General features: G+C 43.8%; 1 protein-coding gene across 2 annotated transcripts in view; it reads right to left on the reverse strand.

Moving 5' to 3' along the window:
• Nucleotides 1–22,945, reverse strand: part of KCTD1 (potassium channel tetramerization domain containing 1) — a 164,075-nt gene that overhangs the window by 85,171 nt on the left and 55,959 nt on the right. The window contains exon 1 of one of the 2 annotated variants that reach the window (XM_068237296.1): nucleotides 16,437–18,474. The exons of the other annotated variant lie outside the window; for it this stretch is intronic. Within the exon in view, the coding sequence (XP_068093397.1) occupies nucleotides 16,437–18,131 (1,695 nt within the window). The 5' untranslated portion in view covers nucleotides 18,132–18,474. Of the gene's footprint in view, nucleotides 1–16,436; nucleotides 18,475–22,945 lie in introns of those variants that run through there. 2 annotated transcript variants of the gene reach the window in all.

Consider the following 22,945-nt stretch of genomic DNA (forward strand, 5'->3'; position numbering starts at 1 on the left):
AGTGCAGGACAAGGTCCACAGACTTATGCTTACGTTGCACCCAGAACTGTGCTCATTACCTGGTAAAGCACTGCATGCAGTGTATTATCCCAATAGAATGCATCGCGCCGCACTGCAAATATGCCATTGTGAAAGCGATATCTATTGAAATATCATTGAATCGCGTTTCAATTTGATTATATTGTCCACTGCGCCATGACACAAAGGACATAGGCCCTTTTCCAATTCACTTTTTGTCCTGATTTTTCTCCTAGGAGATATTTTTTTATCTTATTTAAAAAAAATGATTATTCAGCACTTAGCAAATTACTAAAACGTAGGTCAAACAAGTTATATTGAGCTTATTTTGAGCATTTTCTTGCATGGTGGAACCTTTAAAGTAAACCTGTGAGATAGAACACTGCCTCTAAGGGGTACTCATGTCAGGAGGATGAAGCCTCTGGATCCTAAGCAGGCTTTACCCATCCTCCACAGACTCATTCCATTGCTAGGACCTCTGAAGAGTAGCCTCCTGCGCATGCACGCTGGCTCTGTCCCACTTGGGAGGAAATAGCCAGGGCCAATCCGGCCCAGCTATCACCAAAAGAAAGCTGAGTGGGGCGGAGCTACCCGCATGTGCGATGTGCCAACACTGGAACGAGACTGCAGAGGAAGGCAGGGGAAGCCTCTTTAGGATCCAGAGGCTTTCCCTTTCCGAGGCAAGTAACCTCCTAGTGCAGGGGTGTCCAAACTTTTTAGGCCAAGGCCCATATCCTTGTTCTTAAGACTGCTAGGGGGCCGAACTAGCAAACTTAAACGTTTGCTGATTGATGTTAGGTGCACTATGCCTGTGACATTTTGTCAAATAAAACATTCCCGTAGGAAATAACTCTGATACAGTGTGCAGTTAGCACAGTGGCAGCTGCTAATCAGTGGTTGTTACTGCTGCTGCCATAGTGGCAGTTGCTAATCAGTGGCTGCTACTGCTACAGTGGTGGCTGGTAACCTACAGGTGAACAAAGAGGGAGTCCATGTGACACCTCAGCTATGGCCTTCAGGCAGCATGGATTTAACAACTGTAGGGAGCTTTTGAGCCACCGGAAAATACTCAGTGGGCTGCATATGGCCCCGCCAAGACTTTGGACATGCCTGCCCTAGGGCACTTTTTTCACTACAGGCAAACTTTAAGGCCCCTTTCACACCGGCGTGGTGCATTGCCTGGTTAACTGCAGGCCGACGCAATTTGGCAGAAGTGACGTATTTGTCATAGCCCCGATGCAAGCGCATCTCTACCTTAGTGGGCTACTTGTGCAGCAACGTGCAGGGGACCAGAAATCATGTAAGTCTATGGCAGGGGTCTCAAACTCAATTTACCTGGGGGCCGCAGGAGGCAAAGTCAGGATGAGGCTGGGCCGCGTAAGGAATTTCACAATCACGGCGCATCGCCACCTCTGCCCGCCCCTCTCACTCTTCCTTCACAGAGAGGGGCGGGGAGAGGCGGCGATTGACGTCAGGAGGGGCAGAGCTGAAGCTGAAAGCTCTGCCCCTTCCAAGAAATGCCAGCGGATTGCCCTCTGGGCGATTTGGGGTTCTGCAGCCCTCGTTTAGCGGCGGGGATGCGGCGGATTACTTGGGAGCACTGAAGCGAACTATAAGGAAGCTTTTGCCAGCGAGGGACACAAAATATTGTATCGAGGGCCGCAAATAGCCCGCGGGCTGCGAGTTTGAGACCCCTGGTCTATGGTGACACATATATATAAAAAGTGTGTGCGGTATCATTGCTGTGTCCATGCGCAGAAACTCATTTTGTCATAAAACATCCGCTTATTTTGTTTCTTCGGCCACAGGAAGTGAGCACTTGAGAGCCTCACTTCTTGATTGGCTGTCAGCCAGAAGGGATTACTGTGCAAATCCCTGAAGGCTGTTTTTGGCGTTGCGGCGCGATGATGGCATTGCACTGCAATGCTGGTTAGCAGTGTGAAACTGGCCCAAAGGAATTGTATTGCTAGGGATTAAAAATATCTCATTGGAGAAAAACCAGGAGAAAAGTTAATAGTATATCGGCCAAAGTGTGAAAGAAATCTAAGAGTCTAGTGCTACATAAATACACAGTATTAAGAGGTCTTATCATTTAGTGACATTTTCACAGCTCTAGCAATATGACAGGACATACAGACAACTCATTTCAGAGAGCTGTTTCCCACTACGAGTTTGGCACTGGTGCCAGTGAAATTATTGGCAAACTCAGGTCAAAAGCTCTCAGTGCCCGTCAGCACCTCCTAAAAGCGCAAGTCTGTACCAGTCAATACCTGCTTAAATGCCTAGTCTGTGCCAAACAAATCCTACAGAAGCTAGTCAATCCTTGTGCTTTTCGGTGCACCTGGAGCGGATATATGATTTAAATGCTGAAACCCAATCAAAAGTTGGTTGTCAAGTGAAAGGTTTTCCAGTCCAACTGACTTTTTCACGATCATCAATCTTTTTATTTTACAAAATCATGGCAATCTCGAACTTGCGTGTATGGTGCCTCGAACCACTTCCTCTGAGCTTTCAATCAACTGAAAAATCGGATGAGTTTTATAAAATAAAAAATAGGAACAACTGTAACTCGTGTGGCCACCTCAGAGCTGACTCCAACCTGCATAATTGTAAATACCTTCTGTTTTAAAAAGGCAAACTTCTGTTTTAGATAGCAGTTTTATGAAGGGGGCTTTTTGTTCCTTTTTAGCCCATTTTACATGCCTAGAAGTTCTGGTTCACCATGAGCTTGCTGTAGCACCTGCATACACAAGACAGTGTGTGTGTGTGTGTGTGTGTGTGTGTGTGTGTGTGTGTGTGTGTGTGTGTGTGTGTGTGTGTGCCTTAAAGCTGCGTACTCATCGCCTGACGGCTCCTGCAACGTGTCCCCTTGACGACAGTCGTCAGCAACGACTCTTCCTGTTGGTGGGTGAAGCGCGAGGTGTCACACAACGTACACGGCGGCACGAGACTTCCAGAGATCGCGGTACTTTGCATGGTGTCGCAGGGAATCTTAAAGATCCGCCGTGTCGGTCTTTCCTCATCGGGGCGATGCTAAGCGACGTTCGCATCGTGCGCCTGTAGGGTACTAGGCTTAATGACTGCACAGCTTCTAGGACCGTTTACTCTGATGCAGAGGGTGGGTAAGCAATGATGTCAGGGGTTAAGGTGTAGGGCAACTGATCAAAGTAAGAACAGAAGGAATAAACCCTAAAATAAAAAAATTACTAACTTGGGAAAGTTTTTTTTCTATGTAAATAACCCTTCCCTACAGCTTCAGTGCCCCCAAAAAAGTATCCCGACTGTGGATAATATGAGGTCAATACGGCTTTATGGACAAGTTCTCTACATTGTTTTCTAGGACTGTGTTAAAGCATCTATTAGTAGCTGACATAAACGCTCATCTTAAGCCAAGAGCATTAATATGCCACAACCAGCTATTAGCTTATTATACATGTATAATCAGGACTGAGCATGCCGTCTATTATTTTCCAAAAAAGCTTCTGAATTAAGCAATACGCCTACAAACAAGGAAATCCACGCCGAGGCTCAGAGGAGTCATCCGAGGACACGCACTGCTGGATTCTTACCAGGTGATTAAACTGGGAAATCTTTAAAGAGGAAGTAACAGCCTGATGCTTTGCCTTCTGCAGAACTACAAACACCAACTAACCCACAACTACCAGAAGAAAAAGAAGCTTTAACATTAAACTATTTTCTGGTGTGCATGTGTGAGCCCCTCCGAGGGACAGTTTATTATATAAACTGTTGAATGTATTCTTTAAAGGTCCGCATAACGCAGTATATCAGCATTATCTAAATACAGGAAATAAATAGGTAAACAAAAAGCTTTACAAATGTATTTACGGTACTTTGTTTAATGCTTTTTCTGGTCAGCTTTCCCATTCCATTCTATGAGCACTAAGTGGTGTACTACAGCTAATATACTAACAGAATCTCATTCACGTGCACATGGCCATTACAAATAATATTTTCTTCAAGTTTTCCTATGTACATGAAAATATTATATTATTATTTACTATTTATATAGCACTGACATCTTCTGCAGTGCTGTACAGATTATTTATAGCCTTATCATTTATATGTCTCTCAGAGGGGCTCACAATCTAATCCCTATCACAGTCATATGTCCATCGTAGTCTAGGGCCAATTTTTTGAGAGAAGCCAATTAACTTACCTGTATGTTTTGAGGATGTGGGAGGAAACTGGAGTGTTCAGAGGAAACACACAAAGACACAGGGAGAAAATACAAACTCTGTGCAGATAGTGCCGTGGCTGGGATGCAAACCAGGAACCCTGCAGTGCTATCCACTACGCCACAGTGCTGCCCATTGTCTCGATATATACCATTGTTTCAGGGCTGAGTTGGAACAAATTTGGGGTATCTGGAGTCGGTGGCGTCATTCATAAATGGAGGAGTTGGAGTCGGATGAGGTTTGTACCCACTCCATAGCCCTGCATGGGCTGTGGAGTCGGAGTTGAGGAGTCAGAATAATTTTGGGTACCTAGAGTCAGAGTCAGTGGTTTCATCAACTGAGGAGTCAGAGTTGGAGTCAGTGCTTGCTAGCGCTTGGCATGAGCAGAGGACAGGCAGCTCCTCCATGGAGTTACATCTGAGCACATAGTGTGTCAGCAGTTCAGAAGAATACCATATGAATTAATTAAAAAAAAAAAACACCCAAAACTACCCTAAACGCATGCAAAGCCTAGGCCATACCCCAAAGTCATAATTTTGAATACTAGGGATGCAGCAGGATCCACATGAAAGTACAACAAACATTCCAGCAATCTCTGGCTTGCCAGTGTTTTTGGTTTTGTTTTTTCTTATTACAAACATATTTAAAATTATATTATCCATGTAGAGATTAAAGGACGTAACTCACTATGCAAAGCGTCTTTGATTCAGCACTTCTCGTTCTTCCAGGACAGATTAGGTAAATAAGCTAACATAGGAGGCCTTAACCAGCTTTGTAGTCTCATCTGTATGAGATAGCAAAAGTACTTCTCTACCATTCACATTAACCAAAAAATAAATGGTATGCCCTTCTAGCCCTTTTCTTTCTCCCTGTCAAGAGTTACTATCACTCATAAACTTATCAGATTTACTTTTCAAGAAAGTGATGAGATGATTGCAGAAATAAGATCTTTTCACAGAAATGTTCATCTCACAATTATCAGCTTTTCTCAATTATACAGTGAATTGTATGCAATTAGCAGATACTTTCAGTAAATTGAAGCATTTTCCTTTAGTTCTGAGTAAATTGAAGTATAGATGTTCTCTTAATTCACTCTGAGGGCTCCATTTACTAAAGCTGGCCATACGCTGCTGGATCAGGAAAAAAAATCCAAACTTACCAGAAATAAATCTTTTGTTTGCCTATTTGCTATCTTGCTCCACTCAACATTAACCTAGGCAGTGATCTCCCCAGAAATTTTTTCCAGCCGGGTGGCATAAAATAGTGGCTGGGTGGCTTGATAAAGTAGCTGGGTGGGGTGAGATGAGAGAACGCAGGGCCAATGCTTCTGTGCGCAACTCTGCTTACAGCATAGGAGGAGGTGAGCCGATGACAGCCGGGTGCTCACCAAAACTAGCCGGGTGCAGCGCCTGGCTAAAAGAGCCTGGGGAGAACACTGCTAGATCTCATCAATCATTTAGATGAAGAATTAGCTTTCCTGATACATATTCCATCAATATTACCACCAAACACCGACTGAGAGGGCCTTCATTTTAATAAACTTTCACTAGATTTTCTGTTATTTAATCTTTCAAAAATGTTGCATAGTGAACCTGAAGAGGGCCAGACACAAAATAGTTAGATACTTAGATGGTTGAATCCCATAGAGCTTTCTCAGTCAACGCTCCATCCCATTGTTTCACCACTGTTCCCAGTTTTAAGTTATTTGACCAGCAGGGCAAATACTCCTCGTGCAGGCTTTGGAAGTATTTGTGTCTCTGAGTAGTTCCGTAGATAAGCGGATCAGTATTGTGCATGCGCCCGTCTCCAGAAGCACTCAAAAACATGAGTACTCCTGAAGCCTGCTGAGGAGTACCGAAGGCACGTTAATTCAATGAAGGACAGCAGTGGAACAAGAGGACAGAAGAAAAACGGAAATCCTCTATGGGATCCAGAGCGTTCCCTCTACATAGGTATCTAACCTAAAGCGAGTTTCCTGCTTTAAATTCACTCTAAGATTCTTCACAGCTGGAGATCCACAAAACTACAGATACAGAAACTCTTTAGGGGCTAACTGCATCTCTATCTGGTAGGAAGCCTGTATACTAGACATCCCAAGTGGTTGTATACATGCTAGATGGTTATACAGTAGGTCAACGGGCCATTTGGAGTTGTGTCGGCCATTTAGCAGAGAGTTCCCAAGAGCCGTATTATCACAGCCAAGCTCATTATTCTCCTCCTCCTTCCCCCACTACACTGTGCACCACGCCATTGTCCATTACGCCCCCCCCCCCCCCCCCCCCCTTCCTCCATAGAAACAGAACCTCTGTGCACAGAAAAGTCACACAGGAAATTATATGCAGCTTATTACTGGGGCTATCAAATTCACTTCCTGATCATTTTGACTGGCCCCTTCGCAAACTACATACAATTTGCATTAAAGTTGCATGCAAGCAGTAATTATTAACATCTCATTGAACATCTCCAAACAGCAATACAGGTTACTCTCACTGATGAGGCTCTGCTGAGCATTGGTGAGTCCAGGGAGTTCCGCTGGACATCCAGATTTTGAAGTGTAGCCATGCCCTCACTATTCTGTTCTACCCTCTCCCATGTTATGCATGAATACTACAGCCAGACAGATGTCACATGGGGAGAGAGGAAGAAGACGGTAGACAAATTACAGTCAGATTCTGATCCGAATATGGCAACTCTGAGGGGCTTAACAGGCCTCTCTTACTGACAGCAGCCAGAGGTGCTGAGATGGTAAGGCTAGTGTTGTTTTTTGTTTTGTTTTTTTAGCAACAACATTTCGGTTATCAATTCTCTACAGTAGACCTACACAGGAAAGCACACACCTTGCTTTCAGTAAAAAAAATGATGTTTCTTTGTCCCAGTTTTATGTAAAGAACTGTAAGCGGTTTTGCGAATTTTGCACTTTTTGAACAGCATCCGTTTCCCAAGAGCAATATAATTTGAGGTTAAAAAGAATTCCCAAAATGTTCACACAGCTGAATGGAGTGTATACAACCAAACTAGTCACAAATATTTCAGTGCTTGTACATACTTTCATTGTCCGTCTGTCATGTCATAAGCATTTTGTTCTCCATATCATTAGGATTAAACATTTTTTACAGGAAACATATAATGGAAATCACAATCAGATTTATGCAGCCGATGAATTAAAAAAATGAAGCTAATGTCCCTCTCTAAAGCTTCCAATGGAAACAAGCACTGCATAAGCCAGTGTTTCTGAAACCTCTCCTCGTTACTCCCCAACGGTGCATATTTTTCAGGCAACCTCCCTTATGCACAGGTGTGGTAATTAGTGTCTCAGCTACATGGAATCCACCTAGCTGAGACTCTAATTACCCCACTTTTGCATAGGTGAGGTTGCCTGCAAAACATTCACCATTGGGGATACACGAGGCCAGGTTTCAGAAAGACTAGCATAAGCCTTTATAACAGACAGAACAATGGTCTAGGGCTCTGCCTGTTCAGTAAGCCAACACCTATTTCAGTAAGGAGTTTCTTGGGCAAGTCTCCTTAACACTGCTACTGCCTACTGAGTGCGCTCTAGAGGCTGCCTCACAAGCGCTTTGAGTCCGACAGGAGAAATATTATATTATTATTCACACTAGTTACGGCATGCAGGATCGTGATTTTGTGCACGTGTTAATGCGTTGGGGTCCTTTTCAGCACTAACGTCCACACCTCCAACACAAGATTACCTAACCAGAAATCATGTATGTCATGCGATAGTGTGCTCATGGGTGCATTAAACTGCAACATGTGGGAACTCTTTCTGTATTGTGAACAGTGACATGAAGTCAATGGACTTTCAGGTTACCCCGCGTGTCACACACTATGTGTTGTGTCACATAGCTGGCAGCACCATGCGTAGTGCGAATGAGCCCTAAGGCGGTCTATGTTCAGCTGCAATATGGAGCCTACTTCCACTGTGGGGGAAATTTGATATATTTTATTTCTCCTCTTCTCAAATGGTTTGTTTACCTACAAGAAATGCCTGTTCTCTCGTTTATAAGGCTGGAGAAAAGAAGTACCGTAAATACTCCAAAGACAAGAACAAAAGAAGTGAATAGTGCATCAAAAAGTTGGTGAACAAAAGTCACATTGCCTTGCAAACCAAAACGTGGAGATAATTGCAGAAAGTGGAGAGTTCTTTTTAACCTCAAATTATATTGCTCTTGGGAAATGGATGCAATGTACACGTATTGGTGCTGAAAACTACCACAGTTTTTTCAGGTTTTGGCCACATTTCGCAAACATCACCAACAAGCTCATGGCAGTTTTTGATTTTACTCTACCAGCTGCTTGTTTTCCGGCATTCAAAATCGCATCGCAAGTGTGAGTCAGTGTGCGTACAGTGGGACCAGACACCGCATATTGCTGGCCGACCGCACGGTTCTTTTTTTCCCCGCAAGCCTAGCGATGTCACTCCTGTGCCGCTCCGTTGGATCTCCTCCCCCCCAGATAACAACAGAACGCAGTAACGATCCCTCGCTGGCGGAATGAGGAAGTAATTATGATTTTGGACATTGAGGCTATGTTCACACTATGCGCCCATGCTGTGTTGTCGCATGTGAACACACTGCCCATGTGATTGTAATGGCGAGTCCACATCTCTACATTGTAATCCTCCGCACTATCCAAGTGAATGACGCAACGCATATTGGGCTTGATTCACTAAACCGTGATAACAGATATCCCGGTCGTGCTAGCGTTTTGCGCGTGTTATAACATACGTAATGTTTTGTGCACGCTAACGTGAATTTTCACGTGAAAACGTTATGCGTGTTATAACCCGTAGTGTGAACTTAGCCTAAAACCACAATTATTTGACCAGTCCGAGAAAGAGTGAGGTCCAGGCAGGGCTGTGGAGTTGGAGTTTGAGTCAAGGAGTTGGAGCCATTTTGGGTACCTGGAGTCGGAGTTGGTGTCAAAGGATTCATAAACCAGGGCTGTGGAGTCGAAGTTGGAGTCGGAGTCAAGGAAATTTTGGGCACCCGGAGTCGGAGTCATGGTTTCATAAACTGAGGAGTCGGAGTCGGATGATTTTTGTACAAAATCCACAGCCCTGTAAAGTATTAGACTAAGGAGATGGAGTTGAGGAGTCGGAGCCATTTTGGGTACCCGGAGTCTCATAAACTGAGGAGTCGGGAGTTGGATGATTTTTGTACCAAATCCACAGCCCTAGTAAGTATTAGACTAAGGGCCCTTTTCCACTAGCAATCGCTAGTGTTCGCGCTAAACGCTAGCGTTTCAGCAAAGTTCCAAATTCTCCCGACGATTGCAATGCACTGCATAGCAAAATCGCGGCAAAAAACGCTCCGCGGCGCGATCGCGATTAAGTAAAAAAGAATCGCGGTAGTGGAAATTACCTACCGCTATTCCTATGTTATTTGGCAAACTAAAGATTTAAAAATACTAGCGGTTTGCGATTTTGCGATTCAGCATGGCAATTGTCGCTAGTGGCAAAAGGGCCCTAAAGGTGGCTCTTTTTGATCCAATTTTTTTCAGCCAACCTTACCATTTCTATGTAATATAAGGGAACTGCCTAAATTATCCATTCAATATATTCACTCAATTTACCCTTATACTACATAGATTTGGTAAAATTGGATGAGGAAGATTGGATCACTAGTGGCCCCCCTAAGGAGTCAGAGTCAGGGAATCAGAGTCAGAGCCATTTTAGGTACCTGGAGTCGGAGTTGAAGTCGGGGGTTTCATAAACTGAGGAGTCGGAGTTGGGTGATTTTTGTACTGACTCCATAGCCCTGGGTCCAGGAGCAGAGGACAGTGACTGTAGGCATGTTTGCTACAACATCTAGATAATTATATCATTTTAGAAAGGTAAGACTTTAAACATTGTTACTACTGGGATTTTGGCTCTATGACAAGATGCTATCTTTATATAACATAATTTCAACTCTAATGATTGTCTTATCTCTATATTATCTTTCATTAACCAAGTTGCTCATAACAGTGGAAGTGGATTATCATTACAAGCATCACCATTAACTAAAAGCAAGGTTACCCAAAGCAACCATCAGACTGTCTTCCAGTAGCCCATAGCAACCATCAGAATCCATCATTCAGTAGTAACCATCAAACTCTAGTTTACATCAGAAACCATCTTTCTCTAGTATTTTCACAGTAAAAGACACTAATGTAACATTTTCTGAGGGATGCTGCACTAGATCACACTGCAGGTTTTGGCAAGATGTTAATAAGTGCAACCGTGTATACATGCACAGATCATTTTCTGGAACATTTCCTCTGCGAAGACTCTACTGGCTCAGCCAAACTGTCATATTGATCTAAAAGCAACTTAGGAAATCTTCCAATCTGAGATTTTAAAGTATTTCACAGATCATGTTGAATAGCTGCGATTTTAAGAAATCAGCATGGAATATATTCTCACGCTATAGTTTAGAGGCAGATAAAGGGGGTTATTTACTGCAGGAGATGTGTCTGCGGGTGAGGTGCAATTATGTGTGCGGCAATTCCTTTACTCGGCCACTTCAGCTGACTGGATGTGAGAAGTAACTGTTCATTTGTAAAGCACCCACAAAATAATAAGGATGAGGTCACCCGGCAACAATATACGAGTGTGTCTTCTACCCCCTGCTGTACTCCTTTAGGATATCACAAAAACACCATCACACAACCATGAAGAAAAAAGATGGACTTGCAAAAACAGCAGCGTCAAAACTATCGGATATTTCTCTATAGCCCGGATGATATTATTATTTTGCATTTAGCTATTCTAAGTATTATGCATTTATATAGTACATTTCTGCAGCCTTTCAGAGAGCACACTCAGCATTTCACATCACTAAGTGACCCTCAAAGGGGCATACAGTCTTATGTCTCTACCACAGCCTAGGGACAATTTATTCTGGAAGGGAAGCCAATTATCTTTCCACTACTGTATGCCTTCTGAAAGAAATCTGGAGTGCCTGGAGGAAACCCACACAAATACAATGAGAACACACAAACTCCATGCCAGTAGTGTCCTGGGAGGGATTTGGGCCTGGAAAGCTAGAACAGCTGCCCCAGTAGCACCGCAGTTTGTCATAACTATATCATATCCTTATTTTAACTTCCCACAGTAAGTTTTTCTGTTTCCCGTAGCCTTTGACCCAGCAAGGATATCTATATAAACAGGCTCTCAAACAATGCCTGTGTGTACCTACTGGTCCTGATTGCACTTCCTGACTTCAGAGATTAGAGTTCTGTGGACCCTATTAATGGAAACCTGAGGTGGAAATAAATTGAAGAGATAAACTGTATCTATCCATCTCATTCTAAAACTGACCTTTTTTTTAACAGAATCAGACAGTTTTATTTTGTTTTAACGCTAAACAATTAGGTTTATTATTGTATTGTCTAGGCTGAATGATAGTCTTTCAGTGTCCCAGTGCTACAATATATGAACTATTGACCTTTTTTATCTAACCCCTGCACTCAGAAGCTGTTCTCTGTCAGGTAATAGTTTTATGGCTGTAATTCTTTATTAGTGAGGGTTACACTTTGCTTGACTAGGTCACGACTGGAGAGAACTTGCATACCGGAATATTTAACTTTTTCAAGCAGGAAAAGAAGAAAAGGAACACAGCTTAGTGATTTGTATGCTTGGAATACAGCATAGTCATTTGTACATACACCTTAAACTTGTCTAAGATTAGGCCAGATGCAATCATCATAGATCAGTACACAGGTGAATGAAAAGAAGTTTTTGCAACTTATCATGGCAATCTACAAACATATTTGTTTTCATTAAGGCCAGTAGTAAATTTACTCAGGTATCAATCTTCATAAGGCTGCCAATTTCCCTCGACATACTACTTTTATGGGTTATGAAGTAGTGAATAATTAATAAAAATTGAAGAAAAACTACTTCAAAAAGGTGATTTAAGAATAGCTGGACTTCATATCTTTTCTCAAAAAGAAACTCTTTATTAATAATTGACCTGGAAGTCGGAACTCTCTGTACTGCTCATTCAGAGCTGTTTATTGTGGGAGGAGCACTATGACTGCACTGTGCTGGACTTACTGAAGGTGCGTTCTATTAAGCCTCTTTTTCACAGGAGGCTGAACTGCGTGCTTGTCAGGTCCATCCACAGGGGGATCGAGCTGCACCGGAGGACAGTGAGGGAACCAACGGCCTGTAGGGGACTGGTGGAAGCCCCAGGTACATATAAGTTCTTTTTTTTTCATCTCAGGATTCCTTTAACAAAGTCTGTCAAGAGCTCTCATGCACAGTGCCTCTAGTGATTCTATTTGAACATTACATCCACTACACTAGATACTCTTGGTTGACCTGAGAAAGTTGATTAGTCCACGAAACACATTGCATTGTCCTGAGTTATTATAAAACTTTTTTTAAATGAACCTCAAGTGGTCTGTTTTTTTTATGAAGGTACGCCCACCACTTATCCTCTAAACTATTGTTTTATATCCCTTTGGCGCCTCCTATGCAGACATGTACGCTTGGCTCTGTAGAACAGTATAAACTGTACTCGGGAGAGGTAAAGGAAGGAAGCCTTTACAGACATCCAACAATCATTCAATTCAATCATAAAAAAAAAACTATTTTAAAGGGATAGTTATCTACTGCCTGCACTAGGCTTTATATAAGGCTGCTATGCGGCCGGGGAAGTAAACTGAAGAAACAATATGTGCAAGCAGTTGGAGTGTTTCTATGATCACTAAGTAATTAGATCTTACAGGAACTTAGAATAGGCTGCAGATTAGCTGATGGAAGGATCAGAATGTAGAAGTAACAGTATTTATATGGGATTGCTATTATGATCAGTAAGTAATTAGATCTTACTGTACTGTTGGTACAATGGTAACATTAAAGCAACTAACTAATGGTTCATACCACTTCAGACTTATCCACAAAATGAGCGTTACAACAGCGCAATGTGTTAGCGCACACAAACACGCCTCTGTGGGTAAGTTCACACCTGGGCATTGTAATGGGCTGCATTATCCTAACGTGCTGTGTACACCACATTTCTGGACTATGGGTGTGGAAATGCACTTGTACCATAGCAACTGACCAGGCTATGACAAGCACAGCATGCGTTGTTTTACACTCATAGTGTGAAGGTGCCCTTTACAAACATTTGTGATGGTTTCAGGAGTTTTTGCAATGTGGATACAGTAGTACCCCAACCTCCGCAGACACGTTATTAGCAATATGTCATGTTATCAGTACTGCAGCTAGCTCCCACTCATTCCTCGCACCTCCCCTCTCCACAGATCAGAACACATCGCTAGGCAGCATTTGCAAAGGAAAAGATTGCTCAGAACAATTAAGAATGATCGCTTCAGGTCTGTACTGAGGTTTGCAATAGTTAAGCAAATGCTATGGCAGGAAATGGGCAAATAAATATGAAATTCAGATCTGTCCAGGAGCCAGTAGGAAAAACTTTTAAGAGCCAGCTCCATCAATAACAATTAAGGTGCTCATCGATGATACAATCTTGATTGTACAATCTTTCCACTTCTATGTAATATGATGGACTACCTAAACTATCTGTTTAAAGGTGCCCATAAATGGTACAATTTGTCCTTCAGATTCGATCTTTCAACACAATTTTTACGATCAAGTTGTGTAGAAAACGGCGCCAATCGACGTGATATGATTCTTTGGTGGATCATAAAAAGAAAAATTATCAATTTGAAAGTTGGATTTTATGATCTTCAATCGTTCCATTTATGTGAACAATCAATAATTGCCTTCCGATTAATTATGATTGTTCAAATTACATTGAAAGATTGCATCTGATGAAAAAATTGTACCATTAATGGGCACCTTAAAGGACAACTGTAACAAGAGGGATATAGAGGCTGCCATATTTATTTCCCTTTCAACAATACCAGTTGCCTGGCTGTTCTGCTGATCCTCTGCCTATAATATTTTCAGCCAAAGACCCTGAACAAGCATGCAGCAGATCAGCTGTTTCTGACATTATTTTTAGATCTGACAAGATTAGCTGCATGCTTGTTTCTGGTGTTATTCAGACACTACTGCAGCCAAACAGATCATCACTGCTGCCAGGCAACTGGTATTGTTTAAAAAGAAATAAAAATGGCAGCCTCCATATCCTCACTACAGTTTCCCTTTAAGGTAGACCACTCAAGGGGCCTGATTCACAAAGCGGTGCAAACACTTTGCACGCCTGTAAAAAGCCCTTTATCACGCCTAAACTTAGTTTAGGCGTGATCTGAAGGAATGCGCGCGAACTCCCGCGCGCAAAGTGTTGCGCGCGCAGCGCACCGTGCTTCGCGCGAAGCGCCCATTAAACCCTGTGGGGACTTTGCGCGCGCGCGCAAAACTTTGCGCGCGGGAGCTTCACGCGAATTATAGCCCAAAGCGGTGATAACTTCGCTAGTGCAAAGGTTATCACGCCTAAAGTCTTTTAGGCGTGATAACTGAGTTATCACCGCTTTGTGAATCAGGCCCCATGTACGCTTCTACTACATACATTTGGTAAGTGTGCAATCAAGATTGTATTATTAAAGGGCCCCTTAAGAGAAACATTGATAAGTTGGGAGTTTGCTACTTGGATCCAGGAACTTGTCCTTAGTGTTTTACTGTAAAAGAGAATACTAATGTGAAGAAGAAAAAAACACCTACAACTGTTAAATAACTGCTGTCTGCTTTATTCATTTTGTTCCATCCTCTATAATAATACACAAGTGTCTCTGTGTCCTCTCCGTGTGTGTGTGTGTGTGTGTGTGTGTGTGTGTGTGTGTGTGTGTGTGTGTGTGTGTGTGTGTGTGTGTCCGTGCGTTTGCGCTACTGCGCATGGACAGCGGTTGGGACAGGAGCAGGAAGGACCAGGGGGCCAGCCGGGCGGGCGTGAGCGCACGTGGCGGGCATGCATGCGCGCTGACGTGGTGGCAGTAATAGACCTACAGCCTGTTTTTAAACGGGCTAAGGTCACTAGTTTTTTTATAAAATCAGATCCTGTTACAGAAAAAGTGGCTGCATTCAGATCTAGCTAAAAGAACTGGACAACCAGTAAACTGTACTACACATCAGAGCCAGACAAATGCTCAGGTAGATAAAGTTTGCAGGCATTGCTGACTACATTATTGAGTATTTACTGTTTCCAGTGATGGCACATACTCTTACTACTTTAAAATGCCATCAGGCTTAATGGACTGAAACTACACAAAGATGTCATTCTGATTCTCCCTTCTGCATTTCTTCCTCACCTCAACACAAGATGCTAGTGAAAACAATGTTCACTTTAACAATGATGGTTCAAGCACATCTGAGGCTACAAGGTTACAAAATATTGAACACCTTATAAACAAAAATAAAAATACCTATGCACAAGTCTACACTACAGAAAGAAACTAGTTAATCAGCTCTTTGGGTCTTTCATACAACCAATATCAAGACCACTATATCAAGGACTACTTTTACAGCTACATCCATGGTGTATAGTATGCGCAAAAAGTTTATGCCTGCATCTGGCTCAACGGTTCTTCAACAGAAGAGTATGGCCAACATGCTAAAGTTCACAGCTGTGGACACTAAAGTAGAGGTATTGGGAATTATATACACGAGCAAAAACTACACTGCCCAAAACAGAACTGTAAAATAAAAACTATCATTAACAACTGCAAAAGTTTTGAAAACACTTCTTACGCTGTCACATATTATGTTTATACCGCAAACCACTTCAAAGGCTTGCTGATTTAGAATGCAGAGTATTGTATTCACCGTACTTGTTTGTGATAGGAACCTCATTTAAGGTCATCTGAGGCATCTTCCTCCCTGAAGTAAGCAGGGAGTACCTAACACATATCATTACTATTCTGGGAATTCCTATGTTTAACCAACATCATTGTTGTTGTATTCTTATTATCAGCTTATTACACCATACAGAACTGTCTCGATTTACAGTAGGTTATGTGCCAGAATCTTATGAAACTTAAGGTGTGTACATTCACTCCTGTAGCTGCAGATTGTGCCATCCAATAGTTTTTCTTCCAAAGTGCTGGACAGCACAACAATCTAAAATTTAAACTTATGTGGTGTGATTATGCTAAATTTAGGAAATGTTATGGGAGAACTTTTAGAACCAAATGTAAAAAAGTTCAAAGTGGTTTGTAGATGGCAAGAATAGGAAACATCACAGGTGAACAGAAACATTTTACACTTTAAACATGTGTACAAAGGGAATTAATTACCTGCACAGGGGACACCACTGTTGGGGAAGTGACAGCAGGTGAGGCAGCAAGCACCATGTGACCATTGGTTTCAGGACAGGAGGGCTGATGGTCACTCTTGACAGACACAACCATGACACAGTCTAAGGGCTCTGCAGATCTTACACAGAGTCTCTTTGGGGAAGGAGGACTGCAGGTCTCCCCTGATACATAGATGGACTGGTTGGAATCATACAAGGGTCTCTTGGGCGGCTCTACTTTAAGATCCTGTAACCCCCCATTTGGCTTGGGCAAGATGAATGTATTGCTGGAGGCTACTGGCCTATGCCCAGTGCCATTCAAGTCCATGGAGTAAGGAGGCCCCAGCTTGGTACCAATGCCAGCGATGCTGTTGAGGGTGGCCACGGACACAGCGCCAATACAGTGGTTGGTGTAGGTTTTTGAGAGTTTGGCTGCTTTGGAAAGCATCTGCATACGGGTTCCCAGCAGGTTCTTGCCAATGGCTTTATTCTCATACCAGGTGACATCGGACTCGCTGCAGTGGTCCCGGGGTCTCTGGAAGAAGGCCTTGCACAATGGGTTGCGCTTGGCTAGGTACTTGACAAAGCTGGCATAGGGGCAGAACTCTGTGCCAGTTTCGTACATACGGGGCAAGTTCTCCTCATCGCCCTCGGTTGTGCCCACTCCACCTGGTGCCCCCCGCTTCTTGCCCCAGGAGCAAGAGCGGGACTTGTGATAGGGCCCCAGTGCCTTAAAGTACACAAACCTGCGCCCATCTTCATCCATGGCAAGTCCAAAAGAGTCCTCCTCCAGCTCCCTCTGGTTCTCCCTGCCCCGGGTGCAGAAGTACATGCAGGTCTCGAACCAGACCTTGTTGAGCAGCCCGAAGGGAGAGGAGGCGCTGAAGACACAGGAGGTGTAGAGCTTCCTCAGGTCAGCTCGGGTGATGGCCTGCTTCTGCACCACCGGGCCAGCCCCCTGCTCCTCCAGCTTGCGGATGACGGCGGCCAGCGTGAGGTTAGCGCTGCGCAGCTCGGGGTCCTTGGTGAGGTCCAGGGTGCGGCAGTAGGGCGGCTCGTTCAGGTAGCGGTTGAGCGACGAGCGGATGCTGATGAGGGAAGACTTGCTGTAGAGCTGGCCGCTCTTGGACCTGGCCTCGGCGTAGAAGGAGCGCAGCACCCGGCACAGCGCCTCCTTGTCCATGCTCTCGAAGTCCGGGCTGTGCGCCTTCTCGCTCAGGTACTCCCGGAAGATGCGCACGGCGTAGCGGGTGGCCAGCCGGGTGTTCTCGCTGAGCCGGGCTCTCTCAGGGCGATCAGAGGGTCCCCCCTCCTGCAGGGGCAGCAGCGGCCGCTGGGCAGCACAGGGGGGCGGCGGGAGCATGCCAGCTGCGCGATCCCCCAGGCTGGCATTATAGGCGAGCAGCGCTCCGGCATCTTCCCAGTCCAGCTGCATGTCATCCTCCTCTTCATCCTCCTCCTCCTCATCTTCCTCCAGCAGCAGCAGCTCATCCTCGTCCTCCTCTTCTTCCTCCCCGGCGATCCGCACCTCCTGGATCTCATCATCCTCCTCCTCATCCTCCTCTTCTTCTTCCTCCTCTTCTTCTCCTGCGCTGCCCGGCTGCAGGCGGTGCTGGGCGCCCCTTGCCTGGGCATGCACCGGCTCGCTCTCTGCCGTGCCCGGGTTGCAGTCCCCGCTGCCAGGCATCCTCGCCATATTGCCTCTTTATCCCAGTCTGCCTGCTATGTATAGGAGGCTGTGTGCCGCCTCTCGCTTGTCTCTGCCAGTCCCCGGGCCCGGGCGCATGCGCTATATTGGACCGCGACTGGCTGGGTGTAATGACCTTCACAGACCGAGGGGAGGAGGCGGCGGGGAGGACGGCTCTGGAGACAGCAGCAGCCAGTGTGTGTGAGCATGCGGGAGCACAGGGGGCTACATGTGCCAGGCCAGCGCACAGGTGAGGCAGAGGTGACAGCAGGTGAAGTGACTGATCATATGGGATGTCACTGCACTATATGCATCTTCCCACTATCCTGCCAGTACAGCCCATCACTGCACACTGTGACTACTCAGCCACACAGCTGCTGCTTGGGTAATGATTCCACTGGGAATGTTACAAGTGGCTGTGATGATCATCACCTTGTTTGTACACGACAGACTTTGCTAAGCTCCAGCAGACCCAGACTGGCAGTGACTCCAGATCAAATCCTCCCATGCACTTTTTGCATCAATCCCAATGAAAGGCATGTTTTCTGGGTGTGTTTTGCTTATTTATGATTTTTGTTGATACATAACTGTGCAAAATTTCTGCAAATAAAGTTAAAGATTTTCAATAAGTTTGCAAAGGGCAACTGAAGTGAGAGAGATATGGAGGCTGCCATATTTATTTACTTTTAAAGGGCAAGTCCAATGAAAAAAAAAATCTACTTACCCGGAGCTTCTTCCAGCCCCTGGCAGCCTATCTGTCCCTCGCCACAGTTCCGGGGTCCCGGGCCCTCCGTTGCAGATACCAACTGCACCAGGTCAGCATCTTCTGCGCGAATAAGACCACGCTCACATGGCCTTGAGCATTCTGTGCGCAAAACTACTGCACCTACGCAGAACGATCCCAGCCACTGGAGCGCAACCTCTCTCTCACGCAGGAGCAGAAGATGCCGATCTGCCAAGGTTGGCATCTGCAATTGAGGGAATCCCGGGACTCCGGAGCTGCGGTGAGGGACATATCGGCTGCCAGGGGCTGGAGGAAGTTTCGGGTAAGAAGATCTTGTTTTTTTTTTTAATTTTCCTCAGATGTGTCCTTTAAATAATACCATTTTCTTGTCTGTCCTGCTGATCTTCTGCCTCTTATACTTTTAGCCGTAGACCCTGAACAAGCAAATGCAGATCACGTGTTTCTAAATTATTTGTCAGATCTGACAAGATGTGCTGCATGCTAGTTTCAGGTGTGTGATTCAGACACTACTGCAGCCAAATAGATCAGCAGGGCTGCCAGGCAATTGGTACTGGTTAAAAGGAAATAAACTGGCAGCCTTCATATCCCTCTCACTTCAGCTGTCCTTTAAGCTGGTAATAATGGACTTTATGACCGGTAAGAAATCTAAAATATCCAGGCACTTTGGTCATAAAGACACGTTTGCTCACTGATGGCTGAGTGTGAAGCCATGACCATAATTCTGACAGTTTCCGGTCTGTGAACCTGGTTGCATTGTGAGAAATAACGTCTTTTTCCAACTGCCAAGCAGCAGTTTTTCCCTCTGTGCATAGAACTCTCAGTAACAAACATTCTGTACAGATTACCTGGCAGAGAACTAAAGATGTCACCATTTCATAGTGTAAAATCAGGGAGAGGTAAGATTTTACAATGGGCAAACACTGACTAAATAAGCTATGATAAATATTGTAAAACATAATCAATTTTATTCATTATGTTATTTTTACTACAGTTCCTTTTTAAAATAGGCACCACAGGAAAATATCAGTAAATTACTGATAATCTACCATAAATCACTGCATAATTCCGATAGTAGAATATCAGTAATCTTTACCACTATTTTCCTACGGCCTAACATTACTCTCACACAAACCCTCCCTCTCCCTGCTAATGCTGAACCCTAAGCAACCCCCACTGACGCCTAACCCTAACTGACCTCTGTGCTGATGCCTAACCAACCCCCTGCCAATGCCTAACCCTAAAGGTGGCCACCAATGGTCCAATTTCTAGCGAAAAATCGTTTGAGCGATCATAATTTCTGATCGGAAGAAAAATTGTTCATTACACCATCAACGAACCAATTTTTGCTTCCTATCTATCACAACCAACAAGAAAATCCAAATTTTGGTTTGACCAAAATTCAATCAGACGACTATTTTTATAATCGGTTGTAATCGATTGTTTCCATCAATAGAAATGAATTTCAACCAATCCGATCTGAATTTCTGATCGCTCAAACAATTTTTCGCTAGAAATTGGACCATTAGTGGTCACCCTAACCGACCCCCTGCCAATGCCTAACCCCAACTGCCCCCCACCCCCACCAATGCTTAACCCTAACCAACCCTACCACAATATCCACCAATCCCTAACACAAACCTACCAGCTCCCCCCCCCCTCCCCCCAACATCTGCGCCAATACAACGGCCACCTTCGCCACTCAACTCACTTATTTAGTGCACATCCTGACAATTTTGATTAGCCCTGCACACAGTTTGCATTACATTTGCTTGCAGACCGAAATCATGAGCATCTCATTGCCCATCTCTGCCAGGCAGACACACTTGGTGGTAAATCAGATGAACAATGAATACCTGCGTGATGTTGATTATTTACCTGGTGTAGCAATAAAGCCATCACTTGGGTACTGCCTATGCATGACAGTAACTAATGAGCAGCCCCAGCCAGACATTATTTTCCTGTAGCTCCCATTGAACTTTGAACTACAATGGTGCAAAACGGTTTGTCTTCTGCCAAATCTAAAAGACCCAACAGAATGATAACACTTTGAACTATAAAGCCTGGTACACACTATCTATTATGATTGGCCAATCACTGACCAATTTTATCACCTTCATCTAGTATAATGCTGGATTCACACCATACAATTTTTCAGCAGATTTACCTGCCAGATCGATTATTTCCAGCATGTCTGATCTGAGAATCGATCGATTGTTGAGTGATTTTCTGACCGATTTCCGTAGAAACGAATGAAAATCGGTCATAAAATTGCTAAAAAAAAATTCAATCTATTCTCAGATCGGACATGCTGGAAATAATCGATCTGGCAGGTAAATCTTCAGAACAATTGTATGGTATGGATCCATAAGAGTCAATAGATATTAAATACTATGAACAGATTGTGTAGGTAAACCCTCATACTACATGGAGGTGGTAAAATTGGTCAGGAGTTAGCCAATCATAATTGAAAGTGTATATTAGGCTTTACACTTTCAACTGACACCTCTGCGTTGGAACCTTCTATCTTTAGCTTTGTACACCCGCACAACAGTTCTTGGCCGAGGCAGACAATGGGGGCGGGACCATCTGCCTTGGTGGATCGACTCTGCCAAGTTCTGGCTTATGGTGCAATAAAAACGTTTGATTTTCCCGTGTATTCAACCAAAATGATCGAATCGACTGAACGTCAAAATTAATCCTTTTTTTCGATCAAAAGAAAACTAATATTTGTTCTAACGGAATAATCGAACAAAATTATCTACTTGAAAAAAAAAGAAAAAAACTGTACCATGTATGGGCACCATATTCTTTCCCTACCTGCTCCATCGGCACCTTCTCCACCCTCTAGCAACACATCTTTACAACTTCGGCCCCAAACTGTTGCCCGAGGGATTGAATCCCATACATGTGTACCCAGCTTGAGTGCAATTAAATTATCACAGTCTGCAGGTGAGAGCCACTCCACTATGGGAGGGACAAACAGGAACAGAGGCAGTCATGTGACCACCGCCAAAGTGCGCTGAAAGAAAAAAAGACCCGCACTTGTGGAACATGAATAAATCGCGGTGCTCTAGTTAACAGCAAAACGTTTGAGATCTGTTTTTTTAAGCGCATCGCAGCTAGTGGTAAAGAACCCAAACGCACAGTGCAGAATACGCATGGTTTTCTGCACTGCCTAGTGTGCTCCGAGTCCCAGCCTTACTGGTTAAATACTCAGGTTACATTTTATTTGGTTACATTGCTGTTTAATGATCACTTTAACAGCTGTAATCTGGCAGTCATGATGACAGCCAGACTCACGGCTTCTGAATGTCAGCTGGCCCCTGGTCACATGATTTACGTGATTATCAATCAGAGTGTCCTGATTCAATAAGCATTTCTCTTGAGTTTTCTCACAGAAGACATTTTCACACCTTATCAATAAAGAAAAACAAACTATCCAAATACCAGCAAATTGAAATGCACACAACCAAAACTGTACAAAAGTAAAAAAAATAAAAATAAAACATAACATACAATAAAAACCTGTCTGCTGAATCCTTATAGCCCATATAGTTATTCTACCTTGCTCTGTCCCAAGTAACGTAATCTGTAAAAGGAAAAAAAAATTCCTTTGTTTACATAGCAAAGGGAAGTTTATCTTCTCTTCTTGTACTCCAAAAATAAATCCCCACACTGTGTGAAGAACAGAGATCAGGATCAGTTTAGTATTCATGTGATGAGGCTCCAGATAAAGCAAGAATTTGTGAAAGCAAGGATTTTAACCATTTCAGAAAAAAAAGAGGTGATTTTGCTTAAATAAGTTGTAATTGTGACAAATGTATTGGAGCAAGGGGGAAATTTCAAAACATTTTTTGCAGTTATTTTTCTTACACTTTTTCCCCTTCTTCATACTTTCCCGTTTGCTAGGTGCCAAAAGGGCATTTCTTAGATTAGATAAGTTAAAGAGGAACTTCAGCCTAAACAAACATACTGTCATTAAGTTACATTAGTTATGTTAATTGAAATAGATTATAATCTCTTACCCACACTGTTTTAAAAGAACAGGCAAATGTTGGTGATTTCATGAGGGCAGCCA

This window comes from Hyperolius riggenbachi, chromosome 5 (genome assembly GCF_040937935.1).
Source record: "Hyperolius riggenbachi isolate aHypRig1 chromosome 5, aHypRig1.pri, whole genome shotgun sequence".
NCBI classification, from domain to species: Eukaryota; Metazoa; Chordata; class Amphibia; order Anura; family Hyperoliidae; genus Hyperolius; species Hyperolius riggenbachi.